Source organism: Papio anubis, chromosome 7 (genome assembly GCF_008728515.1).
Source record: "Papio anubis isolate 15944 chromosome 7, Panubis1.0, whole genome shotgun sequence".
NCBI lineage: Eukaryota > Metazoa > Chordata > Mammalia > Primates > Cercopithecidae > Papio > Papio anubis.
Window position 1 is genome coordinate 119,060,568 of NC_044982.1, and position 24,357 is coordinate 119,084,924.

A 24,357-nucleotide genomic window follows, 5' to 3' on the forward strand; every position below is an offset into this window, starting at 1 on the left:
GGCCCTTCCCTGTCAGCAGTGCTTTCCTCCCCTGGAGGGCACACTCTCCCCAGCCCTTCACTTCCTCGGGTTGCTAGGAAACTAAAAGATTGAGCCTATAGATAATGCGGAGACACTGCCTGACACAGTCCTCTAATTGTCCCGAGAATCTAGATGCTGATTGAGAGGGCGCCCACCAGAGCCGGAAACAGCAGGCAGGCCAGGCTGGCCCCCACCAACTCTGACACGGACTTTCCCATTTGCTATTGAGGGGCAAGCAGATCCCTTCCCTAATACCGCCGGCTCCTAAAGCAAGAGGTGGCATTTCAACCATGCCCTTTCCAGGGCTGGCTTGTTGGGGGAATGTATGGATCGTGGGAAAGGGCATTTCAGGACATCTGTGGGTTTCTGGTCTGATTTGGAGCAAGGATATATAACCGGGTGTAAAAATCAAAGCTGGTCTGTTAAGCACTCTCCACCCTGGTGGAGCCCTCCCAGTACATGGGGTTACTGGGTTCGAAAGGTTTCAGAGCAGAGGGGCCTGGAGGCAGGGCAGCCAGTCGGGGGCGGTGCAGGTGACCTGGGCCAGGCCTGTGGGAACTCTGAGGGGCCGGGGTGGATGGCAGCAGTGACGGTTCTCACCTTTTCAGAGCGTACTCATTCCATGTGAGCGCTGATGGGCAGATGCAGCCCGTGCCCTTCCCCCACGACGCCCTGGCAGGCCCCGGCATCCCGAGGCACGCCCGGCAGATTAACACACTCAGCCACGGGGAGGTGGTGTGTGCCGTGACCATCAGCAACCCCACGAGGCACGTCTACACAGGTGGCAAGGGCTGCGTGAAGATCTGGGACATCAGCCAGCCAGGCAGCAAGAGCCCCATCTCCCAGCTGGACTGCCTGGTGAGAATCCCAGGGCCGCCGCACCTCCTCCAGCTGGTGTAGGAGGATGGGGTAGCCTGGGCCACGGGGGAGAGCCCCAGGGCCCGGCTCAGCATCATATTGGCTGAGCAACTTTAGGCAAGCTGACTAACCTCTCTGAGCCCCAGTTGTGCCTTCTGTGTATGGGGCTGATACTGACCACCTGGTATTCATGAAAGATCAAAGGCTTGTGAATTTGAGGAATGGGGACAGCCAGGCAGTTGCTGGGTATAGGGGAGGCTGTAAGCAGGGCTGGTGAGGGTGCTCAGTATTGCTGGACAGGACTCTTCTGGTGCCCACGAGGGGAAGTAGGCAGCACTCAGCCCTGCCCCTTCTCCCTCCAGAACAGGGACAATTACATCCGCTCCTGCAAGCTGCTTCCTGACGGGCGCACGCTCATCGTGGGCGGCGAGGCCAGCACGCTCACCATCTGGGACCTGGCCTCGCCCACGCCCCGCATCAAGGCCGAGCTGACGTCCTCGGCTCCCGCCTGTTATGCCCTGGCCATCAGCCCTGATGCCAAAGTCTGCTTCTCCTGCTGCAGCGACGGGAACATAGCTGTCTGGGACCTGCACAACCAGACCCTGGTCAGGTGAGCCGTCAGGAGGGAGCATTAGTGCCTCGTCCTGGGGAAGTTTTTACCCACCCTGCCTGGTCTTGTTTGCTGTGACCTTGGCCTTGTCTGAGGTGCCATGGGGTGGCCATAATCGTTGGGATGAGGGATGCACAGGTGAAAAGACAGCTCTGCCTGCCTTATGCGAGGGACAGAGGAGGGAGGGCCGTTGGGCCCAGGAGCTTGGAGAGGGCTCTGGGAAGAAAGTGGAGCTAGAGCATGTCTGGGAAAGTGGAGGTCAGATTAGTGGAGCAAGCAGAGAGGCTGGGAGCAGAGGCCCAGAGACCAGATTGGGGAGACCTGACTGGGAAGCCATATCATGTGGTGTCTAGACAAGCCTCAGGACAAAACTGCTGGGTTTGAATCCTGCCTCCACTATGACCTAGTGCAAGTTGCTGAACCCCTGCGGCTCAGTTTCTTCCTGTGTAAAACAGTGACAATGGAGCATCTGCCTCTGACTGTGCTACAGTGCAAAAGCAGACGGGGTGCCTGGCCCAGCTGACTCTTATACATGGGCTGTGTGTGTTATTCAACGTGTTCATGGATGGCCTCAGCCCCATAGTTCATGCAGGGTGAAGAGATAGATTAAGAGGGTAAATTGAGGGCACATGGAGTGCGGGCTAAGGAGCTGTGTCCTAAAGGCAGTGAGGCCCTGCATTCTCTTTATCAGTCATCTCACACATGGCTTCCCCAGGGCCTTCCTGAGCCTCCAGCTCCACCTTCTCCAGAGGCCCACCCTGGAGGGATTCAGTCTCAGAAGCCTGGTGTGAGGTCCCCTTTTCACCCCCCATTTCCCATGGGACTTGTCCCGGGGCAAACCCTTCTGTGGAACTGGAAAGAGGCCAGAGCTAGCTTTGCTGCAAGCTCACTAAGGGACCATGTGCATAGTGCACTCTTCTGGGCCTCAGTTTCCTCTTCTGCTCAGACTGCCCCTGGGATGGCTGCCACCTGGCAGTCTGTGGTTCCCGGGGCTCATCCTCCTCTCTGCTTGACTTTCATAGGCAGTTCCAGGGCCACACGGACGGGGCCAGCTGCATAGACATCTCCCACGATGGCACCAAACTGTGGACAGGGGGCCTGGACAACACGGTGCGCTCCTGGGACCTGCGGGAGGGCCGGCAGCTACAGCAGCATGACTTCACTTCCCAGGTGTGCGGCCCAAGACTCCTCCCTTCCCAAAGAGCAGTGTGTTCCCTCCCTCCAGGGCCCCAGTGGCTGGGTCAGGGACAAAGGGATCCTCACAGAGTGGCCATTGCCAAGGGACTCGGGACCAACCTGAGCCATCTGGGAAGGCTTCTGGGAGGAAGCAGCAATGAAACAGACAGAGATGATCCTGGGGTTGGACACTTTTGGCCCAACTGTAGGAATTCGATTTCTTTCTCCGCTGCTGTTGAGCACTTTGTCCTCGGCACCGTAGCCATAAACCCGACTCACAGAAAGCATTCAGTAAATGCCAGGGATTATTATTTCTTATTTGCATTCCCCACTTTAATATTTTAATCTTAAATGTTTAATATTTTAGTAGGCCTTTTTTTTTAACTCAATTTTTTCTTAAGGAAAGACGAAAGTCACAGAGACAGAGTAACTTTGAATGCAAAATGTCTGTGCTTTCTCACCTATAAAATGGGATGGAAAATGACCTCCCATACTCCTGGGTTATTGGGTGGGTAGGGAGGGACCCTGAGCCTCAGAGGACCTGAGCAGCACCTTTGGGAGCCGCCCTCCTCTTGAGGGCAAAGAATGCTGAGCTCAGTCCGTCTCCCCTCCCACTGCCTGCAGATCTTCTCGCTGGGCTACTGCCCCACTGGGGAGTGGCTGGCCGTGGGCATGGAGAGCAGCAACGTGGAGGTGCTGCACCACACCAAGCCTGACAAGTACCAGCTGCACCTGCACGAGAGCTGCGTGCTCTCCCTCAAGTTCGCCTACTGCGGTGAGCCTGGGATGGGCCCAGGCCTGATGGAGTAGGGTGGGGAGCCCAGGGCAGCCTGACCCAACAGGACAGAAGAGGGGCCTAAAGCTTATAGAATGAGCCAGGCCCCAGAACCAGGCCTCCTAACCCCTGGGCTGGTGCCCCTTCAGCACCCTTTAGTGATCTTGTTCCCCATCCTTGTTTCTTGGATGCAGATGTCACCATGAGTTATTGATAACTCTCAGGACACTAGGCCAGAGCCAGTTCTTGCAGGCTTGGGGCAAAGGAACAGGACAGTAGCAGTGCAGGTAGTTCCTCTTGGTGGTTACAACCACTGGCTTTGACATCTGATAGCCTTGGATGGGAATGTCTGCTCCTCCACTGACAAGCTGTGCAGTCTTGGACATCTCACCCTCTCTGTACTCTAGTGGATTTTCCTCTGAGGTCGGGAATAGCATGGTGTTCATGGCTTTCAGGGAGCAACAGAGCTTTAACACATGTAGAGCCCTGGCCGAGTGCCTGCTTGGAGGAAGGGCGCCCACTGACTGCTGTCTTCAGCCAGGTCTCCAGTCTCCCAGGGCTTGGATATTTTCGGTATTTCCCGCCACCTTCCAGTAGTAGAATTTAGAAAGGCCAGTCAACCTTAGTGGCTTTAACAAGAGTCTTTCGGGGCAGTGTTATCACTGCAATTAACTTCAAATCCTACCTTTTCCCACCCTAGCCCCGCCCAGCCCTCTCCCTGGATTTCAAAGAAAGGCCTTCTCCAGGTATCCACGTGTCATTTGCAAAATGCCTCTCGAAATTGAAGAGTCATACTAGTTAGCAGTTCTCACTGCTTTTCTATGGCAGCTGGTCATGTCTGGGGCTGGTCTTGCTTTAGAGGGCAGTGAGCTACAACCTGATCATGCCTTTGCATCCCACCTGCAGGCAAGTGGTTCGTGAGCACTGGGAAAGATAACCTTCTCAACGCCTGGAGGACGCCTTATGGAGCCAGCATATTCCAGGTACTGCCCACCATCTGAGCCCTCCTCTGGGTTCCACCCAGAGTTGAAACTTGGCGGTGGTGATGGGAGTGAGGATAGCAGGAGGAAGAACAGGAGGAGCCTGGAGCCAGGATCAGACCTGCCCTGGTCCCCTCCCCACCCCTACCTGATGGGGGAGCAAGATGGGTTCTCCCAAGGACCTGGGGACTCCAGCAAGACATACCATCTGCTACTAATGGCTTCTGACCCCCGAGGGCAAGGGCTTTTAAGCAGGGGCGCTTGTCGGATTTGGAGAGCGAGGAGTAGCATAAATGTTTCTGCTCTGGGCTGGATGCTGAGCACCTGCAGGAGGTGCGCTGGGCAGCTTCCCTCCTCGAGTGAGTGTTTCCACCTCCATTCAGCACCAGCAGGGACATGGACAGGAAAGAGAGGAGGAAAGGAAGAGGCTTTTTATAATCTACCAGGATCTGGGGCCTGCCATACTGCACTTTGGCATACACACGTATGCACACACACACGTGCACTCTTTCCCACACATCAAACTCACACTCATTTACTCATGCACACTCAGTCTCCCACACACACTTTCTTCCTCTCTCTCTCTCTCGCGCGCGCGCACACACACACACACTTGTGTTCTCTCTCGCTCCCTCAGCCAACATACCACTTTCTGGACTCAGACTGAAATGTCTGGTGTCTAGCATGTCAAACCTCATTGTTAGGGTCTTTAGTTACAGCACATGCTTCAAACATCAGGTGCCAATCCTTTTCCTAACTCATCAGGCTGTGGGCCTGAGCTGCTGACGCCAGCTCCTAGCTCGGAAATGCTTCTTCCTATTTGTAAACTCAGAGAAGCTCGTGCTAAAGCGTCCTGTTGTGATCATTATGACTTACTGTAAAGATCACATGGGAGACTGTTGCTGAGCTTTTCATTGTGGAAAAGCAGGTGGGAGGGGAGCTCTACCTGAAAATGCTTCATGGGTGGTTTAAAGCCTCCCCACCTCCTCTTCACTGCACTGTGCTCCAGGTTGGAGCATCAGAGAGGGGCAGAGGAGGGCGATTGTTTCCAAGAGAACCGAGATGGTGTTGAGCACTGGAAAATGAATTCCTGTCTTTTTTCTCCCCGCACCCCACGCCTTCCTGCTGCTTCTCCTCGTCTTCCTCCTCCAGTCTAAAGAATCCTCGTCTGTCTTGAGTTGTGACATTTCGGCGGATGACAAATACATTGTAACAGGCTCTGGTGACAAGAAGGCCACAGTTTATGAGGTCATCTACTAAACAAGAACTCCAGCAGGGCTGTCAAACTCTGGGAGAAACCGACTCGGCTCTGACAGGGAGACCCCCAGGCGAGGGGCCCTGAGGATGGCGGAGGATGGGCCGCAGGCAGCCGCGCGTTCGGGGCTGCGCTCCGGCCGGCTGAGAGGGCGCGTGCCCCATCACGATCTGGACTTCTGGGCCTAGATTGATGTGTCTCACAGACTCGGATGGGTTCTGCTCCTCCTCCTCCCCCTGAACAATGCTGGCAGTTGCTACAAATAGATTTATTGGAGGCTTATGGCTCCGGTTCCCCACAGACCCGCTCATGAGTCTCTTTGTTCTTCCCCTTTCTTTTGCCCTGTGCCCCACCTTGGGTCGGGGATGCTGGAGTGGACCACATTGTTGTGCTGGGGGAGGGGGTCTCTTTTTGCCGATTGTGCAGTGCACAAGTTTTGTGAAAAATGTAAATAACAGACTCCTATTGCGGACTGACCAGTGGGAGAGGCCCCTTCCCACCGGAAACTCTGACCGTGTGTTTCGCCTGCTGTATTTGTAATCCACTCGTGGTGGTGGCTTTTTTTTTTTTTTTTTTTTAAATAAACAGATGTTCTCACCTGGGAAGAGGAGACAGGGAGAGGAACCAATTGAAGAATGAGGAGAAAAGTCTTAGATTGTGGAAAAGGCAACCAGGTTGGCCGCAAGGTACCTGCTGGAATGCCTGTCCGTCCACACGGGTCTGGGCATCTGGACTGAGCACCAGCCGGCCAGACTGAGGGATGGAAGGCACTGAGATGGGGGCCTGTTCGGGCAGACGCCTGCAGAAACAGAGCTTTCTGTGATCTCTTGCACTCTGGCTGCCTCTTGCCCTCTCTGTGTCTCTCTTTCTTGGTCTTTCCCTCTCTCCTCCTCAGCCTGGTCTTTCTCTTTGGTGCACACTTAGTTATTGTTATGAGCAATGGAAGTTCAAAGGAACTCCCTCTCCAGCTCTTCTGAATCTTGGGACACAGCCTAAAAAGGACAAAAAGTTAGAAGACAGCATAGCAACTCAGCTCAGGGAGCTACCAGAGAAAAATAGCAACTGATGTGGGTGCTTTTTTTTTTTTTTTAATTTGAATAAAAAGAATTAGAAGTGATGTCCTTTTATAAAATGCCTTCTCCCCCTTCCTGCCTACAGCCTCTTCGTCTCCCCTTAGAGGGGGGAAAGTGTTTAAACCTACAGGGTTGTGAGTTTGAAAGGAGGATCTCCCTCACCCCCGCCCTGGGCAGGGCAGTGGGGGTTGGGGGCTGGGAGAGGGGGACACAGATCTGGCACACTGTGGATATTTCTTGCAGATTGCAGTCTCTCGTGGCCCAAACAGGTTAGGTAGACTATTGCCTCTGGCAGGTGCCACCTTTCGGTACCATGTTCTGAGGTGTTAGGATTTGGGTTGTTTTCTTGTTTCTTTTCCTTTTGGTCTTTTTTTCTTATTCTTCTTTTAAAGAAAAGCTAAAGGCCGCTGTGAGTCCTGGTGGCGGGCTCTCCATGGATGTAGCATATCGAAGATAATTTTTATACCGCATTTTTATGGATTATTTTGTAATGCGTGATTCCGTCTGCTGAGGAGGAGGGAGGGGCTCCAGGGAACGCCACCCACCTTCAGTGAGGTTGCTCCCCAGCTGAGCGCACCGGGCATGGGATGTGGAGGCTGGCGCCACACCCTGTGCCTCTCCAAGGCTGGGCGCGTGGGGCATCCGGAGTCTCTCTGGGCCTCAGATGTCCGTCTGCCACCTCTTGCTAAGGCTCTAGCCAGAAGGGAGGGTGAGGGTAGAAGAAAGTTATTCCTGAAGAAAAAAAGAATGAAAAGTCATTGTACTGAACTGTTTTTATATTTTTAAAAGTTACTATTTAAAGGTTGGTTTGATTGTTGCGTCTTAATTGCCTCTCCCCCCAGTTTGTCAGTCCCCACCGCAGGAAAACAGCCAGGCCAATGTCGCTCTCACATTCTGGAGCCTGGGCCATTTCCCGTCCATGTGAGCTCTTCTTATCTCACAGCATTCCCACGCGCTGCTCCCCCCGCCCCCCAGTTACCCAACAGCGCAGCGGGGGTTTCACAATCCCACACTGCGTCACCTCCCATCCAAGCGCCAGGGAGGGTGTGGGGTAGGAGCTAAGACTTCCTCTGGGCAGATGGACAGGGCAGAGTTCACTGAGGGGAAGGAAGACCACAGGTTAACACCAAAGTATTGTACAGCTGTCAATGCAAAACTTTTTTGGAAAAAAATTAAATGTAATGAACTTGAAGCGAAACTGCAAAGTGTCTGTGAGCATCTGGACCCTGGAAACCTGCACCATTTTATTTTAAACTTAACATGTTTAGGTGGGACAAGGAGATCTTCGATCTCTAGTTCACAAAGGCGTGTTTTTGGATGATTCAGAAGGAAGCATTTGCAGAAGGGGCAGACCCAGAAATGCAGGTCATTGTCCCCAGGGAGGGAGTTGGGGGCTGGGAGGGAAGAGGAGAATGCTGGTGCCCATTCCCAGGGGCGGTACCCAGGCGCTTGGATTTCGTGCACCCATTAGCGAACGCGCTCAGGGCACTGGAGATTAACATGATTTCCAACTCCTTATTTTGTCAGAGTCATTCTCAATCAGCACAATTGCCTGCTGTCATTTCATACAAGAAAGGGAATCTAGCATTAAAAAAAAAAGAGGAATGACAATCTCAGCATACAGCCCAGTCTTTATGACTAGAAAGGACAGCTGGCCTCTCTCCACACAGAGGGGTCATTTAGCTGGAGAGGGAGGTCCTCTCAGGCTTATGGAGGAGACAAAGCCAGCAGGTAGAAGGGACCGGACTGAGGCTGCAGTGGGTTACAGCTCTGCCTCAACTGGTTGCAAGGATGTGAGGAAAACGGTGCACCATGGACCATACCTTTCTCTGTGTCCATCTCTGGGCAATGCAAGAGGGCTGGGGGGCTGGGAGCAGGCTCTGGCCAGAATAAGACTGTGTGTTTGTCAAGAGCATGAGGTTACCCATGGGTGCCAAGATCAGGGTGGAATTGGGGCTTGCAGGCCCAGGTTTGGGAGAAGAGGAAAATGTCCCTCAGGGAATACTCGCTCTCTAGGCTTGTCCTACTAGAAAGCAAGACCAGTGTTACTCTTTGAGGAGAGACTGAACCTCTGCAAGGCTGTTCACTGAGATTTCCTGGGCACAGTCAAGGATGGAGAGATGACCAAGATTCAGTCCCTGCCATAGAAGCTCACAGTTCGAGATGGGGGAGACAGTACAGCCCCTTCCTTCATTTGACCTGTGTTCCCACTGCTGCTGTCCTTAATGCCAGCACACTGCGCCTCCCCTGCACTGAACCTCTCACTGCACATGCTTCCTCCTGCTGCCTCTCCCCACCCACCACCCCTCCATTGCTTTCCACCCAACCCTAGCTGGCGGCACAAACCACATCTGGGAGCTGGTTAGAAATCTAGAATGAGCTCCCTCAGTCCTACCGAAGCAGAATCTACATTTTAACACGCTGCCGCGATTCCTGTGCACATCAGTATTTGGGAAGCATTCCAGTCTAAGAGTAGGGGCCCACTCCATGGTAAAGTTATTTCCATACTTAATCCCCCCACGTTACCCCCTTTTTACTTAACACGATGACAGGAGGCCTTGATGCCATTTTTCTAGCCTTTCTTTGTCACCCTCTAAGGGTTCCTTTCCTCTTATGCAGAAATCCAGGCTTGTAGCAACCATAGCATTGACAACATGGTCCCTGCACCTATTTGCTTGTCTCTTCCCACCTAGACTAGCTTCCCTGGAGGGCAGTGCACAGGACCTTATCAGCCCAGGGCAGTGCTAGTGAATGATGAGCTTTCACCAGTTTGAGATTATCCTAATTCGCAGTGTCTGGTGTGATACCCAGGGCATCGGATGCTCAGTAACTGGAGCCCAGAGAAGGGAAATGATGTCTGGAGTGTTTTCAATTCTATTGTGCTGTTTTTGCTCAAAGCAATATATGTTTTTTTAAAAATGGAGGACCATAGTTGTCAGAGGCCAGGTTTAATGGTTTTAGTTCCCATCAAATTATAAACAAATGGGCTGGGCGAGGTAGCTTGTTCCTGTAATCCCAGCACTTTGGGAGGCCGAGGTGGGCAGATCACCTGAGGTCAGGAGTTTGAGACTAGCCTGGCCAACATGGTGAAACCCCATCTCTACTGAAAAAATGAAAATCAGCTGGGCCTGGTGGCAGGCGCCTGTAATCCCAGCTACTCAGGAGGCTGACGCAGGAGAATCACTTGAACTCGGGAGACAGAGGTTGCAGTGAACCCAGATCATGCCATTGTACTTCAGTCTAGGTGACAGAGCACGACTGTCTCAAAAAAAATATTTGGGTCATCTCTGGCAAGAGCTGAAAAAGCCACCCTTTCTAGCTTCCCTCTGAGTCACAGCACTGTTCCCTGCCCCCAGGTGGCCCCAACCCCAGCGTGGGCAGTAATTATGTAACTTGTAGGGTCTCTGAGAAGGTATGGAGACACAGAGATCTGGATGCTGGAGTGAGAAGAGTCCTTAGCAAACCTGCTGAATGTTAGATACTGGCCGTCAAATAGCCCATGATGATACAAGTGTAATTTTTTCCCCCGATAACTTATTCAGTGTTTACAAATGAGCATCATTTTTAATATAAAGCAAACAAATCTGAACTTTTAAAAAAATTGTATGATTAATGGAGCATTTTAAAACATTATACCAAAATTGGACCTTTCATATTTGAAGAGACATCTATACTAAGCCCAATTTTATAGATGGGGCAATTAAGTCCCAGAGAGGGCAAGTGACTTACCATGAGCAAGTGACTTACCATGACTCACAGAGTCCAAGCCAACATTATGATGAAACACATCCCCCTCCCCTAAACCCTTAGCACACTCATTTGGAGGACAGAAAGCTGGGAGGGAGCTGCCCAGCTTATAGGACTCGATGTTGCTTGGAGGATAAATATCCAGGGAATGAGTCTTCCTGCTGCTCTACCAACAGGACTGGTAAGGAAATGACTCATGGAAAGGAGATGGCCCAGAACAGTCATGGAAACCAGCCTCCTGCCTCAAGAACTTCCTAGAACTCACCCACCCACCCATCTTGCCCAGCCTTCTATCCATCTATTTATCCACCCATCTATTACCTACCTGCACATTTATCCATACACCCCTTCATTCACTCTTCCATCCATCTGCCATCCTATTCACCCATCCATCCTACCAATGTTTATATCGTGAGAATCTAATATGTACCTGGCATGGTTCTCGATGCTAAGATGCAAAAATAGTGCCTGCCCTCAGAGCTCTCAGCCAACTGGGAGAAAACATAGAAACTGACAATTCCCACTCTATGAGATACGTGAAGGTGCAAACCAGATGCCACCACACATAGCTGAAGCATTGACTTGAGTATGGAAGGGCAGAGCAAGAGGGTCCTGGAAGGACCAAGAGTTAAACAGAAGTGAAGAATACCATGGGCATGGCAATGAAAAGTTCAAAGAAAAGTGTTCCAGGTAGAAGGAACAGCATGTGCTAAGGCCTGGGGTAAAAGAGAGCACGGTCCCAACAATGCATCCCTACCTAACCCATGTAGTTCTTGCTCCTCCCTCCAGCTCCATCCAGCCTTCTTACGTCCCAGTTCTTGCTGCAACTTCCCCACCCCTCACCCCCACCAGTATCCTCCAGGCCAGAAGCTGGGCTAGGATTCTTGCTGAGCAGGCAGGTGAAACCAGAGGAGGGAGCTGGGCAGAGACCACAGTTCCAGCCTGAACCGGAAGAGGCAGCGGAATGGGGAGAAGATGGAGGGAGGCTGAAATTCCATGTCTGAGAATGCCCATGATAATGCCCCAGGGCTCTGAGTCCCTAACACAATTGGCATTAGAAGACCCGGGGATCTGTGACTGGATCATGGTGTATGATCAGTTCCTTACTTGGGTAATATACCTATTCTAAGCTCTCACCACGCTCACACAGTTACCTTTATAAACTGCACATCTGGCCCCATCATTGCCCGGCTCGGAGCCCCTCACTGGCCCTCTGCACAGCACAACTCACCCTTAACTCATCCAGGTGTGGGCTCTGTATCTTTAAAGTCATCCCTCCCCACTTATCTTGTTTCCCTTCACACACCAGCAGCACAGTACTTCCAATGCCCTGAAAAGCAATGCTCTCCCATTTTAGGTTTTGCATGTGCTTCTCTTTCAGCTTGGAATGCGGTGCATCCTTCTTTGAATTTCTGCTCATTCTTCAGGAGTAGGCCTTAATGTCACTTCTTCCAGGAAGCCTTCCCTGACTGCCCACTTCCCTACTCCTTGGTGCTCTCAGAGTGTTCTCTCCCAACTTTAGGTAGCACATACCAAGCACAATGTTAGTATGACTACAGATGGTTCTACTTAGGACTTTCGATTTTATGATGGGTTTATTGGGTATTAAATGCTTTTTTTTTTTTTTTTGAGATGGAGTCTTGCTTTGTCGCCCAGGCTAGAGTGCAGTGGCACAATCTTGGCTCACTGCAAATTTCACCTCCCGAGTTCAAGAGATTCTCCTGCCTTAGCCTCCCGAGTAGCTGGGATTACAGTGCCCGCCACCGTACACGGCTAATTTTTGTATTTTTTAGTAGAGATGGGGTTTCACCATCTTGGCCAGGCTTGTCTCGAACTCCTGACCTCATGATCCACCTGCCTCAGCCTCCCAAATTACAGACGTTAAATGCATTTTTGACTTAGAATTTTTTCAACTTACAATGGGTTTATTGGGACATAACCCCACTGTAAGTCAAAGACCATCTGTATTACTTTAATGATATGTTGTCTCCTGATGCCCAACTGACCCTCCCACCACACAGTGGACTCTCAGAACAGCGACTTTGTCTTGTATTTCCAGTGCTTAGTGCATTGTAGGTACTCAGGAAAATGTTAGTTGGGTGAATCAGTGAGTGTGTGATGAAGATAATACACTAATATTTCTAGGTGCTAGTGCATGTCAATCAGTGCTTCATAAATATTGTTTAATTTAATTCTCATAACTGACTTATGAGGTCATTGCTATTATTATACTCATTTTATGGATGAGAGAACCGAAGTTCAAGTTCCCCAAAGTCACACGACTTGTAAGGTTTCTATGACACTGCTGCTGGATGGATGGATGGATGGATGGATGGATGGATGGATAAGATAGATAGATAGATGTCCAGTAGATGTCGTCATTAAGTAGATAGATAGATAGATAGAAGTAGATAGATAGTCGATAGATAGATAGATAGATAGATGTCGTCGATCGATATAAATAGATAGATAAAATAAATGAAATAGATAGATAGATAGATAGATAAATAAGTAGATAGATAGATAAGTAAAATAGATAAGATAGATAAAATAGATAGTAGAATAAGATAGACAAATAGATACATTAGGTAGAAATAATCAATAAATAAGATAGAGTAGATAAGATGGATGAGTGGATGAGAGGATTGGTGGGTGAGTGGAGGATGACTGGTGGACTGCCTGCCTCATGAGGACTGGATCAGAAGCTTGGACAGAACTGATCCCACGGGCAGAGGAGATCAGTGATCTTAAGTGGAAGAGTATGGGAAGAAAAGCCAAGAGACAGAAGCTCCCCTGCCTAGATCAGACCTTCCTTACATCCATTTGAGTACCTCTGTGAATGCCCAGAAAACCCTACGTGTGCTCAACCTGACCCGGACTCAGTGCCCCTCTCAGACAGGTCAGAAGTGGGCCCTTGGGAGCTGCTGACTGCTGAGGCAAGAGAGGGAGTGAGGAGGGGGCTGTGGCCTTGTCTCTCCAGGGTATCACAGATGGAAGCTGCCCTGTGCAAGTGTTTGGTGGCAACAGGTTGGAAGATGAAAAGATTGGGCCTAGAATTTCCAATTCAGAAAAATGAAACAGCAAGCTAATAAGGATTCCCTTTGACCATGTGAACACAGACATATTGTATACAATTAAAATAAAACAATTTTGCTAGCCTACATGAAAGAAAAGGGAATCATTTAATATGATAAATAAAAGACTTTAAAGGCAGAGTGGGGATCCCTAGCTCAGAACAATACCGAAAAACTACATAAAGCAAAAATGGACAGAATTACAAGGAGGAATGGGAAGTTTTATCATACCACTAAGAGGAACCGGTAGATCAAGCTGAGAGAAATTTATAAGGTTATAAAAGATATGAACAACATAATTAACAAGCTTGAGACATAGAACCCTACAAGCAACTATTGGAGGCCACAAATTATTTTCTAGAACACCTGGAAGTCTTGGGAAGTTTTACCAGTAAAAAGAAGCAGATAGAGCATTTTACAAAATTTAACACCCATTCATGACTCCCTTAAAGTTACAAACCAGGAATCAAAGAAAACTTTAGTCTGACAATGGAGAGCTATATCAGACCTGCAGCCAAATAATAGATAACAGTGAAGTTTCAGAAGCATCATATTAAGGTCATAAAAACAATAAGCCAGGACAGCAGTGTGTACCTGTTGTTCTAGCTACGTGGGAGTCTGAGGCAGGAGGATCACCTGAGCCCAGGAGTTTGAGACTACCCTGGGCAATGTAGCAAGATCCCATCTCTAAAAAAATTTTTTTAAACACAAGATTATTCATTATTACTGCTTCTGTTCAACGTTGTGCTGGAGGATCTAGCCAATGCAATAGGATAACATAAAAAAAAAAGAATAAATAAAAGTATCATGATTGAAGCAAAAGAAAAAAAGTTGTAATTAATTGCAGATAATGTGACTAGATATAAACAGAATATAAAACTGTTTAATAAGAGAGTTTAGTCAAGTTGCTGGATCCCAGATCAAATTTCATTAATCAATAGCATTCCTATTCATAAGCAGCAACCAATTAGAAAATGTGAAGAAAAATGCATTTATAATAGCAATAAATGCTACCTATGAGTCAATCCAAGTAAAGCTATGTAAGATCTTTAAGGATAAAAATACAAAATTATATTAAAGATTTAAATGTAAAAAGACCTCTGTAGATCACAAATTATGCCATAGTAATTTATAAGAAAGTCATTTATGAGTTTTTTCATTTAAGAAGCTGTCTTTTACAGCTATTTATAAATACAATGTTAAACAAATCCAAATGGAATGTTTTCTGTGTAATTTGATAATCTGATACCAAAATTTATATGAAGAGTAAGGGACCAAGAATAGCAAATATAATTTTGAAAAGAAATAAGGGAGGAGGACTTGGCCTGCCAGATATCAAGACTTACTGTAAAGCTACAGTAGGCAGGAAAGTGTGCTCTTGCTGCGTGTGTAGACAAATAGACCAATGGAGCTGAATAGAGAGTCCATAAGTAGACTGCTGTATAGGTGAGAATGTGACTATCACATAGATGGTATTATGCATCAGTGGAGAAAAGCACTATTCAGCAAAAAGTTCTGGAGCAACAGGCCATCTTCATGGTGGGAAAATGGATCCCTACCTCACACAGTACACAAAAATAAATTCTCAAAGGATTAAGGTTTTTAAGCTTATAGTACAGAATATTGGAGAACAACCTGAGGACTCAGAGGATGGGAAAAATTATTGAACAAGACAGTAAGCAAAAGCTATAATAAAATAAAGAGAGATCAATTTGATGATATTAAATTTTAAAATACCTGTACAACAAGAGATACTATAAAGTAACAAAACATGAAAAAACATAAACACAATACCTATAACTGACCGAAGAAAGTGGTGTCTGGAATAGATAATGAATTATTCCAAATCAGTACACTGAAAGCCAACAACTCGAGAGGAAAATGGGTAGGGGACAGAAACAGGTGATTCACAGGAGAGGAAGCAGAAATGCTCAATAAACACGTGAAAATGCCTCATCTCACCAGCTAGCAGGGAAATGCAAATTTACAAAACAAAATGAAATGGAACGACCTGTTCCCATTAGACTGGCAAGTTTTCGAGTTTGATCATATGAAGCTTCCACGAGGGTGGTGAATGACTAGTATTGTCAAACACTTTGGGAGCATAAATTGGTTCAACCACTTTGTGGTTGCCAAACAACTATTACTATTACTAATATGTTACCCTTGCCAAGCAATTTGGCAATCATGAAGGAGGAACAGCACAACCCTGTGACCCACCAAATCTACTTCCAGGTATGCACCCTGGAGAAACTCGTCAACAACTCCATGAAGAGATATGTACAGAATCTTCATTGCCTCCTTGTTTGAGCAAAAATAATTAGAAACAACCTGTCCATTAATGGATAAATGGATTTTAAAAGATCTATGCATTTTCCTATAATAAAATTGTACATAGGCATTAAAATGCATAAGCTAGATCTTTCTGTATCAGTTTGGATAAATCTCAAAAACACAATGTTGTGTGAAAAGAGCAAGTTGTGGAAGGAAATACATGATGTGATACTATTTATATAAAATAGAAATCCACAAAACAATTCTATATTTGAGCATATATATATATATATGAGTAATATGTGTATGTATATATATATGAGTAGAAAGAGCACCCCACACCACCAGGATAATGGTTATCTGTGGGGAGGGAAGAAAGGGAAGGGTCAGTGAGAGTCCAGCTGTACCTATCACATTTTATTACTTTTTAGAAACTCTGTAGAGAATGTTAAAATGTTCACATTTTAAAAATCTGCGTGGTGGCTTTAGAAGTGTCGTGTTATTTTCTGTACTTTGCGATGCTTGAAATATTTCATAATTAAAGATTTTTTTAAAAAGCCAAAAAGAACTCGCCCCCGTTATAGTTTCTGGTGACTCAAAGGGGGCCTTGGGTGGGGGTGCCCAAGCCCAGTGGCAGAGAGGAAAGCCCCGGGCTCACCACATCACCTTAGTCACAACACAGGATCTCTCCGGTCCTTGATCTTCTCATCCTTTATGTGTTGCTTGAAGGCAGGTGAATAATCAATCCCTGGGTCCTCTCCAGCGTGGCTGTTTTGTGGTTCTAATGATTTTGTGTGTGTGCAGGGGCAGTGCTCTCATGCAGAGACAGCATGGATTAGACTTGTTTAGCTTTTCATTATGAAAAATGCCAAACAGATAGAGAAGTAGAGAGAACAGAATAATGAATCTCCATGTGCCCATCAACCAGCTTCAATAGTTATCAACTCAGGGCTAATCTTCTTTTATCTATACCCCACTCATCTCCACCAGTCACCACCGCTGGAGTGTTATGCATCTAATTCCAGACATTTCATCATTAAATTAGCACATATTTTACTATTTCCAAAAGGTAAGACCTGTTTTGAAAATGTAACCAAATACCACTAAACCTAAAAAATAACTTCTCATATCATCAAATATCCAATCTGTATTCAGAGATCCCCAATTGTCTCATAAGTCTTTTTACAAAGTATATTTATTTGAATTAGAATCCAAATAAGATCCACGCAGAGCAAGCACAATTGATATGTCTTTTAGATTCCTCCTTCATACCACATTCTGTCTCTCATACCACAACCATACACACATTTATTTACTGGGAAAAAAAAAAATTGTCCTTAGAGCTTCACATAATCTGAATTTTGCTGATTGCTAAATTGTAGTTAGATCTTGGAGCTTGATTAGATCCAGGCTTGATTTTGGAGGGAGGCAGAATTCTTCATAGATTCATTAGGAAACACATAGTAGCTAGATATTTCTCCTTTTGTATGTTAGCGGTCACTGATGACCATTGTGTAGATTCATTAACTCATTTGGGGCTGCATAAGGATGATTCGAATTGCAATATTTGCTTGAATATTGCTATAAAGAGAAACTGCCCCTCACCAACCATTTGTTTACCTTGAAGTACAGTTCGTACAGGAAAGGCAAGATGAATGCTTGATTCATTTGTTTTATTTGCCAATTTTCAAAATAATAAGTTAATTCTTTAGTATCCTCAACAATTGACCAATGAGGTATTCTTTTTTAAAACATTATGAATGTGTGAATTTAAACATATTTGATATGTTTGAGGCAAGTGGAGTTATCTTTATTGCTTCTGAAATCATCCTCTTTGGGGATCCTCTTGAAGATGCCTCCTGAGTCTTTATAATATGACCATACTAGTCTTTGAGAGCTTCCATGCTTTCTGGTAAAAGACAATGTCCCTGGCTTATCTTGTACATTTTCCATCCTGGATGTGGAATTGGCCATTTTTCCAATGAACCTTGGTTCTTTTTAGTGGAAAATGGTATTCAGAGACCATAATCTGGGTGCTTGATGCTAATGAAATGATCATCGTTTCTAGGCCTTTTCAGTAGCAAAGCTGAGAAATGCATATGTGCGTATTTATATATTTGTTAACACCATGAGGTCTACTGAGGCTTCTAATTCAAATTCAGGGTTACAGGGTTTTTTACTTAACCTCATTGATCTGCTATCTGTATCTCCTTGCTAAGTAGATTAAATTCTGAGTGGTTTACATCTAAGTGAAGATGAATTTCAAATCCCTCCCTTGTTGCTATTCATTTGCTGCTTGCCTCATTTTTCCAACCAACCGTGAATTTCTTGAGGGCAGAGATCAAGTTTGGTTCACTTCTCTATTCCCAGTTCCTAATGGAGTACCTGTCATGTGATAGGTGTTTGGTAAATAGTTACTAAATGCCCAAAAGAATGCTTTCAATGAAAAGTTTCCTTTCCTTAAAAGGAGAAGTAGAGTGAATAGAATCTGAAAATTAGCTCAGGATTGTAAGCCAAGCATATCGACCCATACACCCATGCGTTAATTCAATAAATATAGACAGAGCAGACCCGGTGTTGGAGGCTAGGGGCATGAAATATAGAGATAAGTGATCTATACCCTTGCAGGATGCACTTGTTAGTGAAAAAAACAAATACTACTAATTAATAATTAGTGGCCTGGACAGCATATTGTGGGGATCCTCATCAGGGGGAAAGAGGCAACTCTCAGAAGGGTAAAAAAGGGCAAGTATTCATGAAGGCTTTCCAGAGGAGGTCACATTTGACTCGGTGTTTAAGGGTGCATCGGAGTTGTAGGTTTAGAGAGGGAAAGGCATTTTAAACATGCCAGTCCCTGAACTGCTTACCTCTCTGCAGTTCTGAGCTAGTTTGTCCTTGGATGAGCCTGAAGAGTTTGTAGATTCCTTGTGCTAGAGCTGGAGCTACTCCTTAGAGAACCTCTAGTGCCTCCCAGGAGGGTCAGCAGGTGGAGGGAGGGAGGAAGAGAGGAGGGAGGAAGCCCACAGTACTGAATCACTTTGCTGAACACCGCAGAGAGGCCATCCCTCTGTGCAGGGCACTATTTGGAAACTGCTGCCAACTGCTGTGCATGCACTATGTAGATCAGCTTGTTTGTCGACGAAAGTAATTTGCATTCAAGCTTGTTTGGGGACACACTCCCTAGTCTCCAGGAAGCCCTAAGGACAGATGTTACCCAAGAGTGCTTCTTGACTCACCATCACCTTTCTATCAGTGTGAGGCACCCTCCTCTGGCCCTGCTGGCTCAGTTCCAGGAGGCGCAGGTGTTCAGGACGCTAAGTCCTGCCCACCAACATGGGCAGAGCTACCTAGATCTACTCAATCAAAGAATCACAGTCATCTAATGATATTTGCCTATGATTTACCTGATAGGTTTTTAAAAATAAATTTCCTTTTTAAAGCCTAAATGTAAGTATTTTAAAAGGAAATTTTATATATTATCATAAATAAAATACCAATATTCCTTACCTTAAATTTAAAAGCCTGCATACTTGTAAATGCAAAGAAAATAAATCTAAATAGCTGTGCCTCAAGTTCTTCTCACTCCTTCCTTTTTAAAAGAGGGAGATGACCCAGTGTTTGAGAGCTGCGCTGGACCCATTCGCACCCAAGTGAAACTTGCTCCTTGTCCAAATCAGAAACGATTGAATGAGAATTGGGAAGAGAATAATTTCCTGCTCTGCAGCCCATGGTTTTCAATGCCTTGTCATCTTTCTTACAAAACTCTCCTCCGTGCCACAGCTTGGGAAAGCCAGATCTAGTCCAATATCTTTGTTACAGATGGGGACACTGCGGTCCAGAGAGCACAGAGACTTGGAATAGAAAGTTTCATGGAAGCAGGACCTCTGTCAGGCTCAGTCCCTCTGGTATCATCAGTGCACATGCCTTGCACCGTGTGCAGAACGAAGGAATGGGTAACTTCACACAACCTCCAGTCAAGACTGAAACGAAAACCCAGGCTTCTTGACTCTTGAGTGTTTCTGTGTCCCAGAGCTTCTCACCCCATCCCCAGCCTCCACCACCCCTCCTCAGCTTCCTCTTTCAGTTCTTCTTGGGGAATTCAGGGGATTGTGCATCTTGAGCAGGGCTGTGTGGCCCTGCCTGGATCTCATTCTTTCTATGCTGTCCCCAGCTGGTTATGTCCTGGTCTCTAGGTGGCCAGACCTGTGATGTGCAGCGGGAGAGAGAGGGCAACTGCCTCCCTCTTCCCTCTTTCTTCCGGCCTCCACAGTCAGCAGCTCTGAGGGTCCATTCTGAGCCAACAGCCCTGCCCTGCCACCTAGGGTGGGAGAGCTGGTGAGCACAGAGTGGGGTTGTATGGGCAGGAACTGAGGGGCTTCAAATAGATGTGAGGAGAGGCCCGAGCCGGCAGGAGGGTGGCTCCTGTCCCTTGAGCTTCCTGCCCTTGCTTTTCACTCTGAGGACACTGATCTCTGCTCCCATCTGTGGGCTCTGTTCTGCACTGTCCTGAGCCAGGCCTCGTGAGACAGTCCGTGTGTCAGGTCCTGTCTAGCCACCCTGGCACATACTCATTCAGACTCTATCCAGCCAACAGACATTTCCGGAGACCCACTCGGCTTGGGCCCCAGACTTCAGAGATGAACAAGACACAGCCCCTGCCCGCAAGCTGCTGCCAGGATTGGGGGTGGGGAACGGCTCCATCCCCAGATGACCCCAATGTTCCATGATCAGCGCTCCCAGGGCACGAACTGACACAGGGGTATGGAAGTCCAAAGGATAGGCACCCACGGGCCCCCAGGGCCAGGATGGCTTCCTGGAAGAGGTAAGGTCTGAGCTGGGCTCTGAAGGATGAGGGGGATGAGGAAGGCCATGGAGGAGGGGCAGTGTGGCATGTGCAGAGGCTCCTGAGGGACGGTGAGGGTGACAGGAGAATGCTGAGGACTGAGATGGACTCTGGGGGAACCAAGGAGCCTCCGACAGTATAACAAGGAGACTCTGGGTGGAATTCTGCCATTGGGAAACAAGGTCTACTTGTGGAGTCAGACAGGGTGAGGCAGAGAGGAGAGCGCCAGGCAGCTGGCAGCATGGACACTAGCATGGTGATGGTAGCCTCAGAGCATGCCACAGCCAGAAAAATGTACCCAGTGCATAACCAGGGGAAGAGGGGCCTGAACCCATCCTTCACCTCCCATGTCCCACTGCTGCTCAACAGGGCTCAGAAGGGAGACTCTCCTAGATGGGAGACCAACTACATCTGCTGGTCCATTGAACAGGTGCCCTGTTTCCTGCGGCTGACAAAGCTGGAAGCCTAGTGTTCTGGGATGGCCTGCGTCATTGCTACCCCTTGAAAGGCAGCTTACCCTCCTCAACCTTCTACCTTGTGGTAGCACAGATGTCAGCTGTGGGCTTCTGCCTCCAACCCTGCCCCATGAGTTTCTCTTGGTCACTGCGGCCAGAGCCCACCTGACACAGGCCAACCGTCTCTCCCCAACCCACGACATTCCCCCAGCAGCCCTGCCCTGTGCCTAGTGCTCCTTGCATTGCCCCGTGGGCCCTCCTGCCACCACCCTTGATGCCTTCTGGGCCCCCAGGGTCTCAGGCCTCACCCTGACCAACTTCCCTTCCCCTGTAGTCCAGAGTGTCCTCAGCTCCCTGCCTCCCTCTCTGCGCCATTCCCAGAGCAGGCCTGAATTTAGGCTGTGCCCCAGGATGACAGGGTGTGATTCTTTGCACATCTATGCCTCAGTTTCCTCATCTGAAACAGGGGGATGGAAATCAGACGTCAGAATCCCAGCCTCTGCCATGGTGGGCCCAACCCAGAACAGTAGCACCTTGGCCTTCCCACACCCCCATTCCAGATGCCGAGTTTCCGGGGGCGGCCAAGTCTGCAGGGAGGGGTCGCGGCTGGCTTCCCTAGCCAGCGCTGCTGCTATCCCAGTCCCAGCCCGAGGCAGCCCATCTCCGCCGCTCTCTGCTCCACGGTCCACCATTAGCGCGCAGCGGCCCTCGCCCCTCGGGCGGCCCCCGCACTGAGCAGATGGCAGAGGAGGCGATCGGCCGCGTCAGCTGCTGTTATCTCTCGCTGATGACACGGAGTGTAAATTTTGTTGGCAACACTCCCTCCTGCCTCTGCATGCCACCAGCTTTAATCACTGTAATTGAGTTATAATGAATGATTGTGTGTTCGCATTGTCTGAGCCAGGCGCAGCCGGAGCGAGCTAGCGGCGCTGGGCCCGCCCGCCCGCTGGGGTAGGGGGTCCTCCCTGCCCCGGGGAGGGGGCGTCGCCTTCCCCCGCGCCTGGGGCGCTGGTCCTGGGCTTTGCCACTGCCCTGGGCTCCCTTCCCCCAGCCTGGAGGCGGCCACACATCACAGCAGGGCTTAGTGCTTGTTTTTCCCTTATTATCATTTTCAAATGACACAATGCATTCAGGAACATTGTGGAATATTTGGGAAATTCAGATAAACCAAAAGAAAAGGAAAAGAAGAAAAAGAATGAGCATCACCGAAATCCTGCCGCTCGGCGATAACCTCCCTGCCCTCCTACTTTACATTTTGGTGAATATTCTTTCAGACGTTTCACCATGCCAATGGAATGACAGCCGCTGCTTCCCGCACCTGTCCCTGTGCGTCTGTGCCCAGTGCCTTGCTACAAGTCTAGCCTCAGTTGACTTCCAGAGGCTAATCTGGGAAGTGACTCCCAATTACTCCCATTTTACAGAGGAGGCAACTGAGGCCCAGGGAGCTCAATGGACCTCCCAAACACAAGCAGCCAGCAAGTGGGCTGCCCTGCTTCAAACCCGGTGGGGGGACTGAGTCTGTTGGCCCCCTGCGAAGTATGCAAATAAAATAAATTTTGAACACCCTTCTCTATGCTTTCCCCAGTCCCCTGGTGCCCAGGATAAAAGCAAAATTGTCTTTCAAACTGTAGTGTTCTTTTTCATTACAACATGATAGTGTCCATCCAGGGAGAGGGAGTGGTGGGACTAGGTTTGCCTATTTCAGGAGAGTAGCCACCAAGTCCCCTGTGGCATCTCTGGATAGGACTGTCCCTGGTTCCCATGGCCCTTTGAGCTGCTGCCCCTTATGATTTGGGGGGCCCTAGGCAAGACACTGCCCATCTGTAAGTGAAGGGTAAGGGGAGCCTTCTGGGGTGGTCTGCCAGCTCTGGTGGTGTTGGGGTCCCAGGAGGGTGGGCCAGCAGCTGGTGTGGCTGCAGGGCTGAGCTGACACAGATTAACCTCCAGAGAGGCTCCCCGAGCAAGGGCAGAGGGAGGTGCTAGTGAGACCAACAGCAGTCGCCCTGGCCCAGAGACACCATCGGGTCGGGGTTGGGGGTGCTGATCCCTTTGCAGGCTGTGGTCCTGGGGCAGGGCTGGAGTATGGTGGACAGCAGACAGGGCTTCTCCCAGCTCCAGCCTGACTGTCTGCACCACCTTGGCCGGTCTCATCCTGCCAGATTTCTCCTCTGAGCACTGATTCTCTGTTCTAAAATAATAAATTTCAAGGTCGCCTGATTGTTTCTCCCACTCTTCCAGATAGCAGCGTTTATTTTTTATTGAGTGACAATAGTATTGTTATTATCAATATACATATTGTGTATACTTATATACAAATACTTATGTCTATAAATAATAGTAATATTTTATAATGCACATAATTGTGATTACACGTGGCATTTATTGAGCACTTAGTATGTGTTAGGCTTAATGCTTCTGTGCTAAGTTTATTTTCTTTTGTGACAGAGTACAGTCCTTTTCAACACCAACAAAGTAAAAGCCCTTTATAAATAGATGTTTCAGTGCCTTCAATCCTGCGTTTTTAAAGCCAAGCTCTCCAGCAGAACTCAACTCAGCCCTCTGCCTCCGACCCACCTTCAGCTCTCCGCATCTAGATGGAAGGTGATTTGTGAGTCTTCTTGTTTGAGGCAGCTCTCCAAGGAAGTTGCAATGATTGTTCTTCTTGGAGTATTTCTTGGTAAGGTATTTCAAGGGCCCTTTAGAGAACTGCTTCTCAGAGAAAACAATGATGACTTTTGTGAAGTGTTCTCAGTAAACAGCATTCTCCAGGTTTCAGGTTTCCAGTGCCTTTGGCCTTCTCTTTTGACGACGGTTCTGGTTTCTAGGATCAAAAGTCCCTTCTCTCCCAGTGGGACCCCAGGTGTCAGGCTCCATGTTTCCTGATGCTCTGTGGGCACAAGGGACATTGGTAAGGAAAGCATACTGGGCCCTCTCACTGTCTCATCAAATCCTCCCCACAACCCCAGCACCAGCTGCGTTTTACAGAAGAGGAATCTGAAGCAAGAGAGGGTAAGTAACTTGCCCAGGGTCACACAGCTAGGCGATGGTGCAGCCTAATGCTTCCCATGCACTGTGGTTGGCACTGGGGGATGAACGAGACACACACAGCCCCATTCTTTTTTTTTTTTTTTTTTTTTTGAGACGGAGTCTCGCTCTGTCACCCAGGCTGGAATGCAGTGGCCGGATCTCAGCTCACTGCAAGCTCCGCCTCCCGGG

The 24,357-nt window shown here is 48.3% G+C and overlaps 1 protein-coding gene across 23 annotated transcripts in view; it reads left to right on the forward strand.

Annotated features, from left to right (window-relative positions):
- TLE3 (TLE family member 3, transcriptional corepressor) overlaps nt 1–24,258 on the forward strand; it is a 66,534-nt gene extending 42,276 nt beyond the window's left edge. For 16 of the 23 annotated variants that reach the window (XM_009210509.4, XM_009210513.4, XM_009210512.4 and 13 more), the window contains 6 exons: nt 630–879; nt 1,242–1,489; nt 2,512–2,659; nt 3,290–3,440; nt 4,347–4,423; nt 5,573–7,946. In XM_009210509.4, the coding sequence (XP_009208773.1) occupies nt 630–879; nt 1,242–1,489; nt 2,512–2,659; nt 3,290–3,440; nt 4,347–4,423; nt 5,573–5,680 (982 nt within the window). In that variant the 3' untranslated portion in view covers nt 5,681–7,946. Of the gene's footprint in view, nt 1–629; nt 880–1,241; nt 1,494–2,511; nt 2,660–3,289; nt 3,441–4,346; nt 4,424–5,572; nt 7,947–19,662; nt 19,851–20,430 lie in introns of those variants that run through there. The other 7 variants (XR_004185112.1, XM_031668535.1, XM_031668536.1 and 4 more) reach the window with 7 other exon arrangements.
- The last annotated feature ends 99 nt before the right edge of the window (nt 24,259–24,357 follow it).